Here is a 25,156-nt window from a genome sequence, read left to right as displayed (position 1 = left end):
TGGCCATTGCTAAAATCTGTGTAGTTCTTGTACTACACAGATTTTAGCAACTAAATAACAATTGTTTATAGACACGCTCGTGTCTGTTAACAGCAACAGGTTCAATGTTGGTAACATAGCACCTTTTGGCATTTCAAATGTTTATTGGAACACAATTTTTAAAAGTAATAAGGAGTCAAGTGGAACTAAGCTCCTTTTTATACAACCAGTTTAAAAGTTGATGGGGGTGAGTTCTTTTTCATGTCATTTTAGTTCTCCCTTTTTATCCTAGAAACGGTTTCAAGCATTTTTCGATATCAGCTTTTGTTCGTGAGATATAGACCATTGTAACTCTTAAAATTGACACACTGTATGTATCAGTTACTGAGGTAAACGAGTTCAAATATTTGGTTGCGATATTCAACTATAACTTTTAATATTGTGTAAGATTTTAATGTTAATATTTATTTGTAGATTCCAAAACCAACGAAAATGTTGTTCCCTTAAATGATATTCATAGGTTTATCAGAGAATGCTTTGAGAAATTAGGTGTAAAAAAAGAAAATGCTCTAATTATGGCGGATGGTTTAGTAGCAGCTGATTACAGAGGTATTTACAGTCACGGTTTAAGCAGATTAGGTAAGATCAATAATTAAGTTCATTGTTAATATTAACCATTTCTATTTTTTTACTACTAAATTATATGTAAAATCCCCTCAAAAAGTTACGAAGTAACAAGATATATCATAAACGACTTTGAATTTTTTGTAAGAGTTTAAAATGTATTTTACTCTTTCACCCTTTTTTTTTCTACGCACCTCAGATAGTAAGTTAGAATAGTCGACATAAACATATTGCATTATTCAAATGATGAATGGATTACGTATATCGTGACTCCATTTCAACATGGTTATAGAAATAAATGTTAGACTTACTCACAATATATTTTGTTAAATCTAGGACGATCGGTTTGGAACACTAAAGTTTGCTGTTCATCTTCAGGTCTCCAAAAAGGTTAACTTTAAATGCTAAACAATTACAAATTGTAGCTAATAGGGTTCTATCAGGTATATTATAAATATTGCCAATATTACATATTGTATTAAGATAATTCACCCTTAATTATTGAATAGAAAAATCCTAAAGAAATATAAAAAATTTGCTACAATGTTAATTTTTAAACACACTAACAATCTTCAGTAAATTACCTCGAGAACTTGAATTTTAAATATTTTATCATTATTCTAATGCAAGGAGTATTTTGATACCTACTTATAAATAACGATGTAACTAGATATGAAGATTATTGTAGTATTATAATTATAATTCAAATTCAATAGGATTGTCAGTGCAGACATTTGGTAGTCCGTAAACACTTGATGATAAGTGGCTATATATTTACTAGGGCGGTCCGATACGTAATTAGCCTACAAAAGAAAAATGAAAATTTTGGAAAAGTGGCGATTTATTTCTCAACATAGTCTACTTTTTTGCTCAATACGCTTGACCCAGCGATGCTCCAACTTCTTTAACCCGTATGAAAAATACATTTTATCGAGGTCTGCAAAGTATTCTTCCGTGGCGGCGATGACCTCCTGTTTCGACTTAAATTTCGGCCCGGCGAGTGCCTTTTTCAAGTTTAGAAACAAAAAGAAGTCACACGGGGTCAGATGTAGTGAAAATGGTGGATGGGGCAACAGTTCGTAGCCTAATTCGACCAATTTCGCCATGGCGATGGCGGAGGTATAGCGCGTCCGTTGTCATGGTGAGAGCACTTTTTTCTTCGCTAAATGGTGTCGTTTTGTTTCAATTTGGCGTCGAATCGGTCCAATAATTGGGCATACTAGAGCCCTGTGATTATTTTGTCATTCTCTAGGTTATCGACGTAGATCACCTCTTGTGACTCCCAGAAAATGGTGGCCACCACCTTTTCGGTCCATAGGACATTCTTCGCGTCTCTCGAAACACGTTCGCCGATTGCCACCACTGTTTGGACTGTTTGTTGGTCCCTGGTGTGTAGCAATGGATTCATGTTTCTTCAATGGTTACGAAAGGACGTAGAAACTCCTTCGGATTACGCTTAAATAGTATCAAACACTGCTGTGAAGTGGTCTCACGTTTAAACTTGTCGTCCGGAGTGAGCAAACGCGGCAATCATCGCGCCGACAGCTTTCTCATGCCCAAAATTTCAAGCAGGATATAACATACTCGGTTTTTTTAGATGGCTACTGTCTCAGCTATCTCGCGTACCTTCAATCGGCGGTCTGCCAATATGAGATCATGGATTTTTGCCAAAAACCGACGTGCGACTAAGTTGAAACTCCAATTTTTGCGAGTGCCATCGAAGGTGAAGAGTCATCTTACACAACATCCAACCGCTCTTTGATTTCACTGCGCGATTTCCCTTGCAAAAACAAGAATTGAATTACAGATCGAGATTGCTCTTTTTCCATTTTTCTAAAATCCGCCGCACCCGCTTTCTCAAGCGGTCAAAACAAAACTACGAGTCCGATTTAGCTAAAATTTTGACAGATGTCTACGAGAATGTATTACACGGTAGTAAATTTCGCTTAAGATAGTGGCGCCATGGGACAGTGAGGTTAAGTACTTATCGGACCGCCTACGTATTTATTTATTAGCATACAAACTCACTTCTTAATTATCATTTTTGCCGGTTACATCTGATGTAAGTCCAAACTGTATAAAGTAGACTCACCTTGTTGCAAACTTTATTATTTAGTACCGCGATACAGCTTATCAGTACCATTGAGGTATACCTGAGTGGTAAGAAAGGGACAGACAGTCACCGTTATCTTTTTCGAAAGTACTATTCTTATTGCAATACAACACTCTGAAAACTCGCTGGCAAATATTGTAAATAACCATTAAAATCAGGTGGCACAAAGTATTTCATGAGCACACAGTCGGGTAACGTGGCATCAAAACCAACGTGCAGTACATCAATTGAAAAACAGGATAACAGTAGGTGGTTATCTGTGAGAGAAAAACAAATAATGATAAAATCGGTTTATAAGGGATTCGTAAGAGAAATCAAGATATGTTTATAGAGAACGTCCCGGCATTAAGTGGAGAAGTATCGGCTCATACGGTTTTCCAAATAATTAAAAGTTAAAGACTATTCAACGATAAATTCATGCAGACGCAGATGATACTTTAAATAAAATATCAATGCAGTTTTTTTTTTTTTTTTGTGGCATTGACTTTCGTCATTCAGCCAGTCTCGAAAGGTTATAATATATTCCTTAAAAAAGTATAGACAGATAAGTACAGATTATTTCTCTCAGACAAATGCACAGCGATATCCCTAAAACGAAATAGACGAATAATTAATAGAAGAACAATCAATGCAGTTATTACAAAGCGTGAATTATTACGTGAAATAGATTTTCTGTATGTAAAGAGAAGCCGGAAAAGTTTGTTAATCGGGAGAGATGAACTACTGATATGGCGAAGAGAATATTTACAAAAATTCATGATTTTAGAAGTCTTGGATAAAAAAATATATGGACGAAACATGGTTTAATGAGGGTCATACGAACCTTCGGACAAAGGAAGACATTTTATTTTTAGGCACATAGGAAGTGATTCAGGTTTCTTAGGTGGTTTAAATATGTTTCAGTATGCAACCAAATCGGGCTATTATCATGAGGATATGAATTCGGATGTGTTTGAAAAGTAGTTTTTCTCTGTACTGACACTTATATAACCTGGATCGGTAATTATAACGGACAATGCACATTATCACAGCCGTCTTAATAGAAAAAATAGCGACTTCTGCATTTCGATAGGCAGATATCTTAGTAGATGGGCTAAGAAGCAAAAATATATATTTTCATGATTCCGTGATAAAAGTGCAATTACATAATATAGTGCGCAATATTTCATGTTTTTATATTTTTATTTAGTGTATTACTTATTTCTTAAGTATTCTTATTCTATTCTATTCTACTCCATGCTATTCTACTACTCGGACTAAATACAGAATTGCAATTTTTAGAACCATATCTAAATGATATCACAAACAAACGTTGTGATCCAAATGCTTGCCCCAAAATTATGATGGAAAGTGCTTCGACAGCAGCGGTTAACGGAAATAATGGATTAGGCGCAGTGATAGGTGTATTCTGTATGGACTTGGCTATGAAGAAAGCATCAGAAACTGGAATTGCTATAGTAGTAGCTAATGGTAAATTAAATATTTTTAATATTTTAGTGTTAGATATTGGTTTTTATTCACTGCGTTATAGTTGGTAACTCTTAAGATCGCAAAAAAATAAGGTATCAACATTCGCTTGTTATTTCGTTGTCCTAAGGATCTGGTCAATAATCGACAAACATTTTTATTAATTTAATTAACCAAAATTTTCCTAAATGAAGAGCCTACGACCTTAAAAATAAAAAACTGGAGAAACAAAGCACGAACTAAACCAGAATGGAGAAGAATCCTAGAATAGACCAAGGCCCAAAAAGGGTTGTAGAGTCGGTGATGATAATGAAGAGCCCACATTTCTTGTTATTTTATCTAACAATACATTTTTTAACTAACCTGCAGATTGTAGATTATAGATTTCAAAGGAATCATTTGGTCCCGTAGACATTTCTACACTGCAACTAGAAAAACCTTCTGTAACTAGTTTACATCTGTATATTAGTCAAAAAGGTATAGTACAAGATCTCACTGACAATGTTCTGTCTTACATACATAGATCCATCAGTTAATAACTGAAGTAAAAAATTGAGAAATTAAGGTTTAATATTTAGAATTAATTAGATGGCGATTGGTTTCTTTCTTATTTTCTGATAATAGATCCAAATTTATGCGAGGGGAAGATATTAGCCAAGGAGGGGAGTTGGCATCTTGCTAGAATAGAGTTCGGGGACTTAAAGATTTAATTCATTTATGATTCATCTGCATCTTTCATAAAAGGAAATGTGGGTTTTGCATGCTGAATATTCGAGAGCGAATGGTTTGGTGACATTGTAAAGAGTACGGCTTCGTTGCATAGAGTATTAATTCCTGTCTTCTTAAATCTAATGGAAGTTTACCGAGTTCGGCCTGAAGACTTAGGATAAGGACGTTCTAAATGCACCGCAAATTCTAAGAGCATTATTTTGATGGTGTCGAAAACTTTTAGAGTAGTTGTTTAAGCTGACGAGTAGGCATGGCATCCGTAATCGATCTTGGAGCGAATCAGATTTTTATATAATGTGAGTAGAATTCTACAGTTCGCTCCTCAGTTCGTGCCAGAAAAACATTTCAAGAGGTTTAGTCTTTTTTGACATATTGCTGAAATATATTTGATGTGGTCCTCTCTGATTAGAGCTTGATTAAATATTAAAGCTAGATATTTAATTGTTTTTATATATTCAAGTGTCTGACTCCCATGTTTTAAAGTAGGTATTTCCTTTATCTGCTTTGGTCTTTTTGAGAATATTTTGAGGAAATATGCGCAGCGAGTTTTAGATGAAGCAAATTGAAAACCACTCCTTTTAGACCATGTTATAAATTTATTGAGTTGATCTTGTAGTTATTTTTACCATACTCTGTATATTGTTTTCATTTAAGAATATTATAAGATCATCCGCGTACAATCTTGCTTGAATATGTTTATTCATTGATTTGATTATATCATTAATAGCTATAAGGAAAAGCATCGGGCTGATTACCGAGCCTTGAGGTGTGCCATTTTTTTGATATGTAACATTAAATAGAAGACCGTTTACTTTTACCTTGAACCATCCACTTTAAATTTATAGGAAGTCATGTATATATATATATATATATATATATATATATATATATATATATATATATATATATATATATATATATATAAAGTGCACTCGTAAGTGAATGTGATGTTTTCGGTCAATTTGGAGATAAAAAAGACGAGTTGTGCTACTTTATCTATTTATTGAAGACGTTTCGCCCACTGTTCAATCATCATCAGTTCATCTAAAAGAGTGTTATTAGCGCTACATCTAATATGAAAAACAATTAAGTAAATTATCTTACCTTTAAAAGATCTGTAGCATTAAAATGTTATTATTGCGAAGAAACATCAAAAATTAACAGTATTTAGTAGATTAATTTTTGATGTTTCTTCGCAATAATAACATTTTAATGCTACAGATCTTTTAAAGGTAAGATCATTTACTTCATTGTTTTTCATATTAGATGTATCGCTAATAACACTCTTTTAGATGAACTGATGATGCTCATTGAACAGTGGGCGAAACGTCTTCAATAAATAGATAAAGTAGCACAACTCTTGTCTTTTTTATTTCCAAATTGACCGAAAACATCCATTTCACTTACGAGTGCACTTTTTTTTATATTAAATTAAACGATATTCCTTAAAGATATATATATATATATATATATATATATATATATAGTAAACTCTTAAATATTGGGGAAATCTGCAAGAAATATTTCTTGCAGATTTCCCCAATATTTAAGAGTTTACTATTTAACTAATCTGCAAAGATTAAATTTCTTTTCTCTATATATATATATATATATATATATATAATTATGTTTATTTATAATTTGCATCATTACAAAGTATTAAATAAATGTGTTTGGGCGTGAAGGAGAGACATCGAATGATGTCTCACCTCATTCTATTTTGGTTTAGGTTTGAAGTAGGTCTTGGGGCCAGATACTATCTAGTCTTCTTGTCGCTGGACCATTGTTGAATAATTCCCTTACTATTCTGTGTGTTCTCTTACTATGTGTCTCGATGGATTTGTTCTCTGACGAAAGAAATCTTTAAGTTGTAATGAAGTGTTTAATTACTTACGTACCATGGTGCATCCACTATCGATCTTAGCACTTTAGACTGGAATCTTTGGATAATATTCAGGGACAGTATTCAGGGATAATATTTCATAGGTGTAGTCCGTAGAACCAGATAGGTTTGAGTATGGCTCTGTATAGAAGAATTTTGTTTTGGATGTGAAGTTTTGATTTACGTCCACGGAGCCAATACATTTGCCGGAATTTTAAGTCAAGCTGTCTTCTTTTGGTCTGGATATATTTCTTCCAAGTGAGACGTTGGTCAAGACGGAGGCCAATATATCAAGGGTCTATTACTGTTGGTACTCTTACATTTTCTATTCTTGCTGGTAGGCATACGTTGCATCGGTTGGTAAATGTTATTTGAGATTTTGTTTTATTTACTTCTGTTCTCCATTTCGTGTATCAATCACTAAGTTTGTTCAGATGATGTTGCAGGTTTTGTAAGGCTTGTATGGGATCTTTATTTTCAGCTAGTATTGCTACATCGTCAGCAAAGGAAGCGATTTTAGTGTTATTAGTCTCTGGTATATCGGCTGTGTGGAGTCAGAGGCCCTAGAACACTACCCTGCGGGCCTCCGGAGTTAATAGGACAGAGGTTGGATTATTGATCTTTGAATTTTACAGAGAAATATCTATTTGATGTGTAGGATTTAAATAGGAGGAAATAGTTACTGAAAAGTGCTATTTTTACTTTGTAAAGCAGACCTCTATGAAAGACTTTCTCAAACGCTTGTGAGATGTCTAGAAACATAGCGTTGCAGTATTTCCTTTATTTAAGACTTTTTGGTATTTCATTTATCATTCGATGGACTTGTTGGGCAGTGGAGTGATATTCCCGAAAACCAAACTGATGTTTTGGAAGTAATGTTAGGAATTCATGATCTGCGTATATCCTTTGTAGCAGCAATCTTTCAAATACTTTGCTTACGGTTGGAAGTAGGCTGATTGGTCCATAAGATGTTACTTCATTGGGCTCTTTTCCTGGCTTGAGGATTATAATGACTTCAGCAAATTTCCATATTTTTGTAAAGTATGATAAGCTTGGCATGCGGTTAAATATAACTGTTAGCAATATAATGGTCTTACGAGTAAGTTGTTTTAGTACTTGAGCTGAGATTAAATCATAACCGGGAGCCTTTCGTGAGTTGAGTTTGTTTATTTCTTTCAGGAAGTCATATTTATACATATACTAGCTGTCCCGGCAAACGCTGTTTTGCCTTATAAATTATTTCTAGTTTCTAGATAAATTCTAGTGTAGACAAAAAGTTCCTTACTTATTATAAGTGTGTAAGTATGTGGTATATGCGTGAAATGGGCGAGGAGCGCTATGAACGATAAGGGAATATAAAAATAACAAACGCCAAACAATATTATTTTCAAGTTATTATAGTTTATTACTTAAAATTACATATCACATATTAATTACGATAGTAACCCTAACAAACAAAATCAATCTCTTAATGCTACAGCGTGAACAATATTTTTTGTTAGCCCATCTTTAGCGAGCACAAACAAACTGGATGGTTTACCCACTCGAGAGCATGCTACGTACAATTGCCCGTGTGAAAAACTTGGTGTACTCAAATCTAAGCCATAAATAGACATCGTTTGGCCTTGGGATTTGTTGATTGTCATTGCAAATGCCAATCTAATCGGAAACTGAATTCGTTTGAATTGAATTGGCACATCTGTAGGTATGATAGGAATCCGTGGTATTAATATATTTTTACCTTTGAACTTGCCATTTAAAATGCTGGCTTCGATAACGTTTTTCATCAATTTTAAAATGACTAATCGCGTACCGTTGCACAGCCGTGGGAGGTTTAAATTACAAAGCAAGATAATTGGAGATCCAGCTTTCAATTGTAAATTATGCGGTGGAATGCGTGGCAAATCCAGTGAGTTCAAAAATTCTGTGGGAAAATTAACAGCTTCGCTGGCATCGCAAACTGTATCAATAGATTTGTATGATACCAAGTTCCCTGGCAACAACTGTTGTATCTTCAAATTTAAATTGTTGACGTCTGCATTTTTTGCTGCTAAAATAGCTCTTTCTGCAAGCCACTCTGTGTGTACATCAGGAAATATTTGTTCAATGAGAGTATCTTGCGAATCAGCGATTGTGCAGAAATCGGTCGGTAATTTTACGTATCCAGTTTCATCTGTAGCAACTTTTCCATCACCGATATCTAAGAGTTGTTTTGAGAATGTTTCAGCGGATGCATCTTGAAGCATTTGAACGCGTATATTTACTTACCAAGGCCCAAAAATAAAAAAAAAAATTAGGGTGAACAACCCTTACACTTAGTGGTATGAAAAATAGATAGTAGCCGATTCTCAGACCTATTGAATGCGCATATAAAATTTGGTAAAGATCGGTAAAGCCGTTTCGGAGGAGTACGGTAACTAACATTGTGACAGGGAAATTTTATATATTAGATTTCTTAATGCCTGCTTCTTCTTCTTCTTCTTCAAGTGCCCTGTCCGTTGCGAACGTTGGCTATTAACATGGCAATTCTGATCTTATTTGCGGCGCTTCTGAATAGTTCGACCGATGTGAGCCCGAACCACTTCCTCAGATTTTGGAGCCACGAGTGTCTTCTCCTGCCTGGCCCTCGCTTACTGTCTATTTTTCCCTGGACAATCAATTGCAGCAGACGGTACTTATCGTGTCTCAATATGTGGCCTAGATATTCAAGCTGTCTTTGTTTAATTGTATTCACGATTTCTTTCTCCTTTCCGATTCTTTGGATTACCTCTGTGTTGGTGACATGTTCGGTCCAGGATATACGAAGAATGCGTCAGTACACCCACATTTCGAATGCTTCTAGTTTTCTCGTGAGCATCTCCGTCAGCGTCCAGGCCTCCACACCATACAGTAAGATCGGAAAAATGTAGCATTTAACTAGACGTAGTTTTAGGGGAAGAGACAAATCCCTGCTAATGAGGAGCTTTTTCATATTGCTAAATGCTGCTCTAGCTCGTTCTATTCTCGCCTTAATTTCTGTGGCCTGTTCCCATTTTGCATTTACGTTGGTGCCAAGGTACACATAAGATTCTACATGGTCAATTAGTATGTTACTTATCCGTAACTGTCGAGCAGGCTGTTGCTTCCTGCTTATCAGCATCCACTTTGTCTTCTTGAAGTTGAGGCTCAGGCCGTATTCCTCACTAACTGAATAAACTCTTTCCATTATCTGCTGTAATTCGTCTATGGTACTGGCAAGGATCACCGTGTCGTCGGCGTATCTTATATTTTTCGTTAACTCGCCGTTTATTTTTATGCCCTCATTTGCATTTTCCATACATTTATTAAATATTTCTTCGGAATAAATATTGAATAGGAGTGGGGATAATATACAACCCTGACGGACACCTCTTTTGATCTGCACACTTTTAGTGAGTTCGTTGCCAATTTTTGCTCTTGCTGTTTGACCCCAGTATAGGTTTGCCACAATTCGAATGTCCTTGTTGTCAATACCTGTCTTTCGCAGAATATCTATCAATTGTTCATGATTGACATTGTCAAATGCTTTTCTAAAATCCACAAAGCACAAATACACAAATAATACACGTCCTTATCAACGTCTCTACACCGCTGTATAAGCACCTGGAGAGCGAAAATTGCTTCTCTAGTTCCAAGTGCTTTCCGAAAGCCAAACTGCGATCTATCAATATTTGACTCACATTTATCATATATTCTTCTATGATAATGCCTGCTTAAACGTATAAATTCTGCTACAGGTTCAAATCACTTTGGAATAAATATGTTTTACACTGAACGTGCTGCAGAAAAGGGATTTATTGGTATGGCTTTTACAAATACTTCCCCGGTTATGGTCCCGGCGGGTGCAAAAGATGTAAGTATGATCATTTGGTATGATTTCCTAAATAAAAATATTTATTTTTGCAACAATAATTAAAATTTCAATTTTTTGTAGTGTGTCTATATAGGAATTCTATTAAAGAATTCGTAATAGGAGGTACAAAATTCTATTCAAGATTTATATAGTCTGGTTTGAATAATATATATAAAAGCCATTTTGATTATGAAGGGTAAAATCGAAGGAAAAAGGGGTCCTAGTAGAAGACAAAAATGTCCTGGCTGAAAAACATTCGCGACTGGACCGGGTTAAACACAAAGACGCTTTTAAGGAAAGCAGAAGATAGAGACGAAGTTGCAATGGTTATAGCCAACCTTCATTAGTGGAGACGGCACTAGAAGAAGAAGATATAAAAGCCGTTTTGAACAATATACATAAAGGCTGGTTTGAATAATATATATAAAAGATGTAATACAAAAGATCACTACAGTTTAAACAATCTAAAGACTTAAAGCAAGGATGGTGTTCCTTCCCTTCCCAACATATTCAAAAATTTGAACACAAAAATATCTAAAGGTATCGAGGAAAAAAATTTCAAGAATAGAAATAAAGACTGGAGAAGCCTACATTTATACCTTGTTGTTTGAAGATGACCAAGTTAATAATAGCGAACAATGAAGATGGCGTAACATTCATGCCTAAAAAGCTTATCGAAGAATATACAAAATGTTACAAATTCGACCCAATTATATCGTGGAAGCCTATACTTTAGAATATTTGCATATGCTAATTTACTGTGCAGCAATAGAAATTTTTAATGTTATTAGCATTTTAAACAAGGTAGTCATAGCTAGTGAAGAGAAAGGATTAACAATGAACGTCAAGAAGACGAAACTCATGATTATTTCAAAAAAACAAAGATTGAATGCAAACCTGTACATTCACAATAACGAAATCGAACGGGTGCACAAATATAAATATTTGGGAACAAGCATTAATAACAACAGTGACATCACAGAAGAAATAAAAACTAGAATTGGAAAGGCTCAAGCTGCTTTTATTAATATGAAGGACATTCTGGGAAGTCATGACATTAACTTAAACCTGAAAATGAGATTGTTTAGATGCTACATCTTCTCGATACTGCTGTACGGAGTAGAGACTTGGACATTAAACAAAAGCAATACCGATAAACTAGAGGCCTTCGAAATGTGGATATACAGAAGAATTTTGAAAATACCTTGGACAGACAAAATAACAAATAGTGTAGCTCTTCGAAGAATGAACAAAGAACGGGAGCTGTTGATTACCATCAAGAGAAAAAAGTTGGAATATCTTGGTCATGTGATGAGAGGGAAAAAGTACCGATTGCTCCAGTTAATTATCCAAGGAAAGATTCAGGGCAAACGAAGCGTGGGGAGACGACATATATCTTGGCTGCGCAATTTAAGAGACTGGTTCCAGTGCACATCTAACCAATTATTTAGAGCAACAGCTTCAAAGATACGAGTAGCAATAATGATTGCCAAATTCCGTAGCAGAGAGGGCACTGTGAAGAAGAAGAATGTTATGGGCATTAAGATTAGAACATGACTGGGTACTAATATCGGAAGGACTGAAAACAGAATTGCACCCTGGAAAAATGACTGCTGACAAATTACGAAATACATTAGAGATGTAAGAACCCGAAAATTAGTTAAAAGAGCTAAAGAAGTAATTCTAAACACTCCGAGACACTCACAACATGATCCAGAAAACAACACAGCTCAGCACTGCCTGGAAACATTAAAACAAAAACTCTTCATTTATTCAGGTCGCGTAAGGAGATAAAAAGTTAGTAACAACCGGAAATGCGACAATATACTTATACGGCTCACGAGTATCCAGATTTAGCCATACGGCTCACCTCTAAGGGGAAAATTCACTCATCCCAGATACCTACGGTATTAAAAGGATTGAGCTCTGGTGGGACTCTTTCCGTATTATCGAGCCCTAGGTGACTTGGTATTTTGGAGTATCTCCCAAAAATTTTCGTACACATCTGGATGTTGAGAGCAGTAGAGATTTCTGCATGGTCTTGTAGAGATGTTTATTCAGACCTAGCTTTTTTATGTTTTTTAGGAGGTTCTTAGCAATGACTCCAGTAGTAGAGAGAAAAATAGGTATTGTCTGGATACTTTCCATTCTCCACTGAATTTGTATTTGAATTTCCAGATCCCTGTACTTGGCGATCTTTTCGTTCTGTTTAACACGAAGATTATTGTTGTTGGGTATCGCCACATCAATTAGTGTTTGTCTCTTTAGTTTATTAACTAGTATAAGATCTGGTCTATTATGTGCCACTGTTTGGTCTGTGAACACAGTACGGTCCCAGTATAGCTTGTAGTTATCATTCTCAAGTATACTTTCAAGCCCGTATTAATAATATGGAAGATGGTTTGTTTGGAGAAGTCTCAGTTTGGTGGCTATCTCTTGATGAAGGATTTATATTCAGTTGCAGCAAATGCCTGGCAGCCCCCGGTAAGGTGTTGGATGGTTTCTTGAGCTTGACATCCATATCGGCATTTGTCACTTTGGACCTGAGGGTCTTTGACGATATATTTCAGGTAATTTTTGGGGTTGGTATAGCCTGATCCTGAATGGCGAGTAATGAACATTCTGTTTCAGGGAACATCATTCCTGATGTCAGCCAATAGTTCGACGCTATATTGTCGACATGATCTTGACTGACCTCATTAAGATGTCGCCCATGTAGAGGTTTATTCATCGAGGATCGCATTTTTTCGTCCTTAGTAAGATGGTTTATGCGCATTTCTGGTTCCCTCAATTTGATCGGTGTTGTGTCATCTACTGCACAAATCGCGCGATGAAGAGTAGATGTCTCCGCCTGCACCTGAAAATAAGTTCGTAAATAGTAATCTGTTTTTCTAATTGCTCGCTTATATCCATAAGTCTTCGTCCTCTTAAATACCGCGGTAATGTCGTTTTTTCTACCACACTTCTAGGATGGTGTTTTTGCGCCTTTATGAGGTGTGTTCGTACTTTTCGCTGAAGAGTTTCTATATCCGTTTTAGTCCACTTAATAATCCCAAATGAGTAGCTAAGCGCGGAAAATGCGTAGGTGTTTAATGCCTTAAACAAATTTTGACTATTAAGATGTGAGCGAAGTAGCTGTTTTACTCTTCGTATGAACTCTGATATTAATTCGATTTTCATTTGTTTATGGTCAATTTTCCGCGCTTGCTTTACTCCTAGATATTTATACATCCCCCGGGCTGAACCTTGCCCTTGACTATATTTAGTACACGACATTTGTCTAACCCAAAGTGCATACTGATATCATTTGAAAAAGTTTCTACAGTTTTTAGCATTTGATCTAAGTAATTTCGAGTGACAACGAGCATTATTTGTATTATTATTATTACGGGAGCAGTTATTGATCAGATTAGAGGAATAAGATCGATAAATCGACTCTATATTTGTTTAATGGACAAAAAAAATCTACATAAAATTGTAAACTGAGTCAAACCCTCGGTCAACCTGGAACCGGAACGTCAAATAGAGTAGTTTCAATTTTACAGTTGTAGTTGATACCTGTTCTATTGCAGAGTAGCAATGTCTCATAGTTAATATTACCCCCGCCACCGCCATAAAACAAAAATCTTCGTTTCATGTGTTAATGATATACAACTAATTAATTATATTTAATTATAATTACAAGCTAATTAAAAATCGGTTTATTAATTTTAGGTTTGTCTAGGAACTAATCCCATATCGATATCTGCTCCAGCTGAAGGCAAGGATCGCATGGTTATGGATTTAGCAACAACGGCAGTATCTTTTGGTAAGGTACGTCGCACCATACATTAATGATATTTATAATTCTTCTATTTATTTATTCATCTTGTAAAAATAAAATTTTATTCAATTCTTTACTTAGCTACATTGGTGTAATTATTACTTAGCTACTTTGAATTATTTTGGTCCCAAATTATATTCTTAAAACGTTTTAGGAAGAACTATAACAATAAAAAATTACAGTAATGTCCGATCCATGAAGCAGTTTGGCGGTATACAAATTTAAATTTAACTTTTGTAGATTGAAACATATCGTCGAAATAAACAACAAATTCCGTTAGGATGGGGCCTGGATGAGACCGGTAAACAGACTACCGATCCAGAACTAGTGGTCAAAAGCAGGAAATTGATGCCACTTGGAGGAAATGTATCTTACAAAGGAACAGGATTCGCTCTTATGGTTGAATGTCTCAGTGGTCTTTTGGCAGGTTAGTTTTTATACATCAATAATATTTTTACTTTAGTAAAACTTTTCTCTCGGTAATTTTTCAATTACTTAGTTTATTGCTTTATTGTACTATTAGGTTTTAATGATTTTGGATAACTTAATCTGTTCATCAAAATCAGTCAATGTATGTACTGTTTGTAACCATCTCATTTGTGGATTTACGAACAATCAATTATAATCGGTTCACAATTTGTCGATAGATCACTACAAGTTTAACCCTAATTAGAGAACTGAAATACAGAGAGGATAGGTAATACGATATAATAGTAAAAACCAACCTGAAACTGACGGTTTAAGATGTTTTCGACTAACCCACCTTGTATCTGAAGGAATACAATACAGCAGTCAACCTTATAATCCGATTACGAAGGTATTTTGGTTGCAGATGACCGATCAGTGTCGTAGAGTATATGATTGAAACATTTATTTGAACTAAATAAATATATTTTTTAAGTTGTACTTGTTGTACCTAATTGTAAATGTAAATTGTATTTTTGTTTTAATAAAACTTCTTTATTTTATTTAAAAATAAAAAGTTTCTTGACATTTGTAAAAGATACATTTATTTAATTAAGGGGAAAAGCGCCAAATGTCGCCTGGCAAAATTTCCAATGTGCTTTAAATATATCCATTATTTTCGAATCCGGAGAAAACTAATAAATATTTTTGAAAAATTTAAACGCAGAATAAAACGTTATTACTGAGGGCAGAAAGTCCCTGAAAACTTCTACAATGTTTATTTTAATATGTTATGTAACAGGGGTGAAAATAAAAGAGAAAATATAGGATAATTTTTAATTGAAAATATTGCATGCAAAAGAAACTTTTTATTTATTCTAATAAATATTTCATTCTGCCTTTAAATTTTTCAAATATGCTTTTTAGTCTTCTCAGGATTTGAAAAAAAAATGGATACATTTAAAACACATTGAACATTTTGACAGGCGACATTTTGCGCCTTTCCCCTTTATTACCTTACGATTACAACTACTATTACTTATCTTATATTATTACGATTAGAAAACTATTCAAATTCAAAATAAATAGGATCAACTTTGGAATCCGAGTCGTCTTGAGGGTTAATAATTAGCAGTTGTGTCCCTGCGGTCGCATCAATTATGTTATCAAGATCCAACATTTTTTGTTCTTCTTCTATTGAAGATAAGTAAGATGCCTTACTGCATCTTTCCAGTTTTGTTCTGTAATATGTTGTAAAGACTCGTATAACAATTCACGTACAGCTTGTATTTTATATGACGTATTTTTTCTAGTCTCATAACTTTTCATTTATGCCCAAATGAGTTCAATTCAATTTATTTCGCAGTGGTAGGGTGGAAGTCTAAGGACTGTGATGTTTCGCCTTTCCGCCATTTTGTCAACTACGTATTTCTTGAACTTAGATTTGTGTTGCCGGGTAATTTACAAAAGTTCTGCTTTTACCATTCCATCTTCGTAAGGCAGATACTTATTCCGCAGCCAGTCAAGAATATCCTGTTTCTTCCACACAGTCGTTGGAAGTCTTTCGACTAGTCGTGAATGATAAGGTGCATTATCTAATACTCTAATTGAATTTGGTGGTATGTGTTCAATCATCTGCTCAAAATACTCTTCGAAAATATCAGCTGTCATCTCCTCGTGATAGTCTTTTGTGCTTTTGGACTGAAATTCCAACAAACCATGCTTAACAAATCCTTTTTCACTGCCAATCTGAGAAATTATTAATCTACTTCCTTTACCAGAAGGTGAGGAGATGCCAGTAGACCAACCTTCCATAAATGCTTGCCTGGAGCTTAATATATTTTTATCTGACCAAAATTTTTTTAGAGTATGACCTGAGTTTATCCACGTTTCATCCTGGTAGAAGATTGGCCTTCCTTTAGCCCGGAATTTTCGTATGGATCTTAGATAATTTCTTCTCCAACATATTATCTCCTCCCGGTCAATCAAAAGTGATTTTCGGTCTGATTTCTTCCACCGGAAATTTAATTCTTTTAAAACTTGCCACAATTTAGTTCGTCCGATATGAAGCAAATCCGGGTCGTCTCTAACTTCTTGTATATATACTTGTAGATATACATAGTTGAGAAACTAAATCGTCAACTTTATCTTTAGTTACTAGTATCCAACCAGACTTAAAGCTTTCATACTGACTAGGAAAAATATGGATAATTTTGCATATAGTCATTACATCTGGTACCTAACTTAGTACATTGAAAATTCGTTTTAACTTTGCTTGTGTTGACACATCATACTCCAACATACCACGATAAAAAAAATCTGAGCAAAGTTTAAACAACAACTATCTCTGGATGAGACTTCAAACTGTTGCTTAAGAACGAGCCAAGCATCAAAATCTGATTCTTTGTTCATAATTTTCTGATAAACGTTCTCACTAATAGTTATATAAATATAGTGACATAAATATAGTTATGGTTCTTTTTATAGTTATCAAACTTTTAGCGTAACTTTTCTATAAAAACCAGTTTTGGCCTTATACACTTTCATTTTAGGTTCAGTTGCTCTTTCTGTAATAGGTTCAGGTTTCACTAACTTGCCATCTATCACATCTAAATGTGTGAATTATATATTTATTGAAAATAAAATAAGGAAATGTGTATTCTTACTTTATTATTTTTATGTAAACTTTCATGTATCACACTGACTTGACAGTGACATTAGAATAACACAACTACAATAGGAAAAATCCTATTAATACTAAATTTCAACAAAAAATGGTACATTGTATGTTTCATATATAGGTGGCTCAATTTTAGAAAATAAATATGAATGTCTTGTGTCTCCAATTCGTATCCTAGTTATCATCAATTGTTCTATTCTATTTCGGGTTGAAAGTTAACATGCTCTAATGTCATTTTTAATTGGTTTCACTGAGGTTTACCTTTTTGTCTTTAAGGTTTTTTCCACTTGCACAATACTTGATTTTTAACATACGCTTTTACATCACTCGCGATATTTCGACACTCACTTTTTTATATCAGACATACAGCAATTTTAAGAGCGCATAGGTCAGCTTTTCATTGCCTTTAATACCAATGTAGGATGATATTCATACAAAACTAATTGCCTAGAGTTTTCTTGAGCCTGCATGGTTCAGATTTTATAATGTTCTCATTGAGCCTTTGTGATACAGCTGTTTTAGGACTTGAAGGGCACTTAGTGAGTCAGTTAGAATTACATAATTTGAAATGTCATTAGAATTACACAATTTGAAAAATGTCATTAAATTTAATACGCTCGATAGCTGGAATGAAGCACCTAGGTACTCATTTGTACCACTTACTTTGTTGTAACAATGTTACTGTTTTTGTAACAATGCACATAACGCTGACTGAGAAATAAACTTAATCTGATTAATGATTAATTTTACTTAATCTCTGCACAAGTACTATATTTGTCAAATTGGGTTATGCTAATATGGAATATTAATTATCCAAGGAAGGGGGGGTCGAAGAATTTTTCTTGAACATTTGTCAGCTAAAAAAAATAAAATAAAAACAGACAAGTCAAATATATTTTGCAGTCAGTAGTTTTGATTATTAGCTTGATACTTATCTTAATGTAGCTAAAGTCGGTTCGCTAATTATTTACGCGGGTTTCGGATTAAAAATTTTATTGTAAGTACCCAGTTTTAATTACCTGCTCTTTGGGGAAATATCAGCTGGTCAAATGAAATGAAAAATAATCCATAACTTTTTTTAATTAAATAATAATGGAAAATCTTTTATATAATTGACAGTATAATAAGGAGAATTACTTCATTAATGGAGTCTAATGTGGCTAATATAAACCTAATAATAATTTTATATTACACTTCACACAGAAAATATGGTCTATGTATATGTGTTCCATGGAGAGAATTTCTAATGAAAAATAAAAAAATTTAACTTGCCAACAAAAATAAAAATCAGTCATTATCATCAAAAATATCATAATCGTCATCATCATCACTGTCATCACTATTAATTGTTATTATGATTGGACTTATTTCGTTTATTTTATTTTCACGAGTCCACCAATCTTCTATTAGTTTCTCGCACTTGAATATACAGTTGCACCACACTTCTGGAGTTACAATTGAAAGTGCCTTTCGCCAAGTTTCCCGAACTGCGTCGTCGCTATAACCGTTAGGCCCAATATGGTTGTCATAATATTGTTTTGCTATATTGCTATTCCCCATATATATATTCGATGGGATTAAACTGGCAATGATACGGTGGCAGACGTAAAACTTGATGACCGTAACTTTCAATAATCTGACCCACAACAAAGGTTTTTGGTTTTGCGTGGATATTTGCCAAGCGTAATAATTCTGATTTTAAAATATGTTGTGTAAATGGTATATGTTCCTTTGTCAACCATTCTTTAATTTTATTAACAGTCCAAGAATTCGTTGGACTTTTGTTTAATACTTCAGAATGGTAAGGTGCATTGTCTAAAATAATTACGCTGGGCTCACTTAAACCTGGGAGAAGTTTTTCATGTAACCATTTTACAAACATTTCTGTGTTCATATTATCGTGATAGTCACTTGATTTTGATTTAGATGAAAATATTAAATCAGCACCTTCTATAAAACCCGATTTCCCTCCTGCATGTAAAATTATGTGTCGCTTCCCTTCTCCATCTGTATGTTTGATAGACTTTACGTTATCATCTTGCCATATTCTCTTGGTTGCACCCCTAGAAAATATCCATGTTTCGTCTAAATATATAAAATTTGCCCTTTCTTCTTTTAATTTAAAATATTTTCTTAGAAAGTTAATTCTTTTGTGCACAACAGAACTTCTTTCACAAAGGGCTTTTCTGTTATCCTCCTTTTGAAATTTGAATCCCAAATTATGTATCACTTGCCATAGACTTGTTCTGCCAATTTCGTCAAATTTTCTATCTTTTAATTCCGAGAGAATTGTATTTAAGGTCACATGTTCCTTGTTGGCTCGCATTCGATAAATGGTATCACGAATTTCAAATTTTTTTCCATCTGGAATATCTTTCGTTTTCAATGATAGGCGAGTTTTTCGGTGATCTTCTTTCGGCCGTTCATTATTGCGATTTTGTAATACTCCTCTTAGTTTGGTTTCACTAATTCCTAGAGCATCACATAAGCGTTGTTGAACAGACATTTCCGATTTTAAAGGACCGCCATTTTCCGTTTCATCCGTAAAATACTTATGTACACTACAAATTAGACTATCTACATCTAACACATGTCTAGGCATTTTTAAATATTTCCACCAAACATACAATGTCAACACTGGCAAATAATCAATTCAACTGCAATATTGTAACAAATTTATAGCTACCCTAATGTTATTTTAATGTATTTTAAAATATGACCATTAATGCAGTTTTTACCTAATTTTCTGGGAAGTCGTTTACTGCAACTGGTTATCAATGAGTCATTCATTAGCATAATTTTGTTAATCTGAAACCCGCGTAAATATAGCGAACCGACTTATATAGCGATTTAATGACATAAATATAATTATGGTTCTTTTTCACATTTATAGTCATGTTTCATTTAACAGTATATTAGTCTAATAAAAAAATACATAAAAATAAAATCACACTATTTTTGATATGTAGGGAAATGTCTTTTCTTAAAAACCGCTTTTTAACTAACTATTGTCACATTACTAACATTTTAGATGCTGCGTATGGACCTAACGTTAGACAATGGGGTCAGAAAATAGAGAAACCAGCAAATCTAGGGCACGGTTTTATTGCAATTGATCCAGAAAAATTTCCAGCTGGTTTTCAGAAACGTTTAAGTGATCTTCTAAATTATATTAGAAAAATGGAACCTGTAAGTATCTTGTATTGTTTAAAGTTTCTTAATGTGTAGTGACGCGTAAACGGAGAGAAAGGCAGATGAGACAGAAACATTAATGAGAAAATTTGCTTTGGGAAACAGGAATGAGCGCGGTGAAACTTGACTTAGTTTCCTGCTGGAAAAAAATGTATTCCAAATGAACAACTTCTTCTACAAAAAATAACATTAGAGGTGGACGTGGCAAAGCCTGAGTGGAAAAACTATGAATGAGATCGATTTTATGATCACCTATAAGACACAACCTATTTTTAACATTGCCTTGGAAAAAGCAATCCGAAAAACGAATTAGAGACGGTGCCACTATTTACAATAGATTGATACAAATCTTAGCATACGCTGATGATATTGGCATAATAGGGCGTAGCAAGCGAGATGTTGAGCTATATTTCCTAGAATTAAAAACGGCGGCGAAAAAGGTCGGTCTAGTCATCAACGAAGACAAAACCAAATACATGCTGGTTACTAAGGATCTAACGCAGTAGGATGAAAGATTTCTGGGAATATTTGAGCGTAAGATACTCCGCAAAATATTTGGAGCTAGAAACGATCAAGGGCAGTGGCGCAAAAGATTTCATTTCGAATTATAACAACTCTTTAATGAACCAGATGTCAACTTTCATTAAAACACAGCGAGATAGATGGGCCGGGCAATAATACAAATGCCTGACAACATAATTGCTTAAAAGCTAACGATAGGAACACCTAAAGGAATAAGAAGCAAAGACCAACCGCGAATTAGGTAGTTAGATGGAGTTGAGACCGATTTAAGGATACTAAAGATGAGAAGATGGCAACACGTTGGCAGAAATTGAACAGAATGGCGACTAATCTTAGAACAGGCCAGGATCCACAGAGGATTGTCGAGCCAAAGATGATGTTGATGACAAGAGGCAAATCTTTAAAGATGTTATAGTCATGAACCAGTTTTCAATAAGTAATGACCACAGAATTGTGAAAGCTTCATTAGAAATAGACCTTGGGAAACAGATATCGCATGATTAAAAGAAAACTAAACATTACTGGACAGACCCTAATAATATCTTCTTTTTCTTCTACTTCTTGGAGATCTTTCGAACTGTTTAATTCTGAAGCTGCCTCTGGTTAATTTCCTGGGAGGTAGATTGCCAACTATTGATTGATTGATTGCTAACTGAAAGAGCTATCTCTGAAGGTCATCTTCTGATTCGGCAATGATTGCTGCATCATCTGCGTAACACACCATACCAATTCTTTTGTTGCCCATTCTGTATCCGAGATTGAGAGATGTTACTTTGTTTATAATTTTGCCCATGAGTTAGTTAAACAAGAAGGGACTTAAACTGTCGCCTTGTCTAATTCCTCCCGGTCTCCTGCTCTAACTTTCTTTATTATGTTGGTCGGTATTTTATTTTCTATTAATATATTTAGAATGTCTCCCAGGCGAACCCTGTCAAACGCCTTCGTCAGATCAATGAAGCAAATATACGCTGGCATGCCGAAGTCTATAGCTTTTTCTTTTATTTGTTTTATTAATGCCTAATAATATAAATGTATTTAAAGAACACATCAATAGCATTCTCGAAAGCAATAAGAATACAGACCCAAATATCAACACCCTGAATGACATTATAATAGAAGCTATAGAGGAAAGCCAGAAGATACACTGCCAAAAAAATCATTTATCCAAAGAATGAGTTCCCAAACACAAGCATTAATGAAAAAGAAGAGAAAAACGCTAAGTAATAGAAGCAAAGAACATCATAAACTTAGAGATGTGAGTAAAAGAATACAAAAATCTATTAGTATGAATAACCGAAAGTATAAAAGTGAACAAATCCAGCAAACGATTGAACATAATAAAAGACTTTAAGTTTTCAGGAGCAAATTGAAAATTTATAAAAAACAAATAATGAAATTCATCAGCAGAGATAAATTACTAAGGGTAGTAGAAGAAGCAACTGCAAGTTATATTACAGGGAAAGGTCTACGGAAAGAGGAGACCAGGAAGAAGAAGAATATCTTGGCTCCAGAACTTACGAAAATGGTTTTCCTTTACCACTTCAGGACTATTTCGAGCTGCGGTCAATAAAGTTAGAATTGCCATGCTAGTAGCCAACATTCGTAACGGATAGGCACCACAAGAAGAATTAGAAGATTTCTATACAGAATTATACATAAGTCAACAAAACCATGCTGAGCAACTAACAGAACAGTTTCTGGAAAATTTAGGAAAAATATTAGTCAACGAAGGATCGGAATTGATGCCTGATATATCAATAGACGAAATAATTAACGCACTGAAGAAAATAAAAACAAATAAAGCACCGGGAGAAGATAATATCGTTATAGAAGCCGTAAAGATTGGAGGAAACTAACTTTTAGTAAATATAAGAAAAAATTATTCAATTTATGTCTACACCAAAGTGAAACACCTACAAGATGGAACAGTACATTTATCATTTTATTACAAAAAAGGCCATCCAACAGACCTCGAGAATTACCGACCTATAAGCCGGTTAAACCACCTCTGCAACTTCGTTCACAAGAACAATAACAAATGGTAGTCGAACTTGTACTTGTATTCCTAGTATAACTAGGTCGTGCCATAACCAGATTTGAAATCTGCTTACTCTTTAAGTTGGTAGAAATCTATTTGGAAGTTAATTGCCTTGTTTGCATATCTTCTTCTTCTTGAATGTAGGTTTTAAAGCCTGTTTCTTCTTCAATATTAGCCTCCTAAATTGTTTAAATTATCGCACCATCTTTTTCTTGGTCTGCCAATACTTCTTCGTTCATTTGGTGACTTATCTCGTGCTTTTCGTACTATCCTATCCTCTGCATTCTATTAATATGTTCGTTCCACTTCTGTTTTCGTTTTGTCACCCATCCATTTATATCTCCTATATTGCATGCTCTTCTTATGTTTTCGCTTCCCTCCCTATTCAACAGACTTTTCCCTGATATTCGTCGGAGTATTTTCATCTCTGGTGTTTCTAGTAGTCGTCTCGTTTTAGATGTGTCAGGTCTTGTCTCCGCCATGTATGTTAATATAGGTCTAATTGCTGCTTTATAGATTCTTATTTTCGTGTCTTGTCTTTGTTCTTCCAGATTGTGTCATTAAGATATTCCGCCGCTTTACTTGCTTTTAAGCTTTGTTGTCGTACTTCTTCAACATCTCAGTTAAGTCTCAGTAACATCTCTCAACTAGTTATATCTATTCCCAGATATCTAAACCTTGTTTCCTGCTTTATTATTTTCCCATCAATTTCGATTTTACATCGTAGTGGGTATTTAGATGTTATCATACATTTGTTTTTTTCTGCTGATATTATCATATTGTATTTCTTGGCTGTTGTATTGAAGATATGTGTTAATCTTTGGAGCTCGTCTTCTGTCTCGGCGATTAATGCGGCGTCGTCTGCATAACATAATATTTGAATTTCTTTGTTCCAATTCTGTAACCATGACCTTTACGTACTGCTTGTATTATTTTGTCCATTATTATATTAGAGAGAAGTGGGCTTAACGAGTCACCCTGTCTTATTCCGTTTTGAACTGGTATACAATGTGTTAGTTTTCTACTGGTATACACAGTAGGTGTAAGACGTCTTCGACTTGGATGCGATCGAAAGCCTTTGCCAGGTCTATAAAACATAGATATGCTGGTTTATTGTACTCGATGGCCTTTTCTGTGATTTGTCTTAGTACAAATACGGCGTCTACGCAGGATCTTCCGGATCTGAATCCTTGTTGTACATCTGATAAAGTTGTTGGTTTATTGATTTTGTTGGTTAGGACTTTTGTGGTAAGCTTAAGTACGGTGTTCAGTAGATTTATACCTCTATAATTGTTGGGGTCTTCTCTATCTCCTTTCTTGAACATTGATATCATTATGCTGTTTCTCCATGCGTCTGGTATCTTGCAGTGCAATATTATTTTTTGTACAAGTTTTGTCATCTCTAGGGTTATACTTTCTCCTCCGTGTTTTAGAAGCTCGTTTGTTATTCCGTCTGGTCCTGGTGACTTTCTATTTTTGAGTGAATTTATGGCTATCTGTACTGGGAAATAACCAAGGTTTTGGAAGCCAGGGGCCTACAAGGCCTATAGAGCTATATATATATATATATATATATATATATATATATATATATATATATATATATATATATAAACAACACAGTTTATTAGGGCTGCAGTCAGAAAGTTTGGCCGGGATGTTACAGAAAAATTCTTTTGTTTTTGGTCTAGCTTTCGGAATTGTTTTTATTCCTTCTTCAAGACACTGTAATTAGAAGAATGTGTAAATATTTACAATATATCACAAATTGTCAGTGCAACTTACTAGTCGTTGAGATTGTTTGTATAAAGCTATGACACTCAACATTAAT

The 25,156-nt window shown here is 34.4% G+C and overlaps 1 protein-coding gene across 1 annotated transcript in view; it reads left to right on the top strand.

Moving 5' to 3' along the window:
• The window catches only part of LOC140440793 (uncharacterized oxidoreductase YjmC-like), a 33,584-nt gene that overhangs the window by 7,123 nt on the left and 1,305 nt on the right, over positions 1-25,156 (top strand). Inside the window, exons 2-7 of the mRNA XM_072531156.1 lie at positions 454-618; positions 3,998-4,186; positions 10,550-10,665; positions 14,380-14,478; positions 14,729-14,915; positions 20,605-20,762. Of these exons, the coding sequence (XP_072387257.1) occupies positions 454-618; positions 3,998-4,186; positions 10,550-10,665; positions 14,380-14,478; positions 14,729-14,915; positions 20,605-20,762 (914 nt within the window). The remainder of the gene's footprint in view (positions 1-453; positions 619-3,997; positions 4,187-10,549; positions 10,666-14,379; positions 14,479-14,728; positions 14,916-20,604; positions 20,763-25,156) is intronic.

Source organism: Diabrotica undecimpunctata, chromosome 5 (genome assembly GCF_040954645.1).
Source record: "Diabrotica undecimpunctata isolate CICGRU chromosome 5, icDiaUnde3, whole genome shotgun sequence".
Taxonomy (NCBI): Eukaryota; Metazoa; Arthropoda; class Insecta; order Coleoptera; family Chrysomelidae; genus Diabrotica; species Diabrotica undecimpunctata.
Note: the sequence above shows the minus strand (reverse complement) of the source record. Positions and strands in the feature narration are given on the sequence as shown.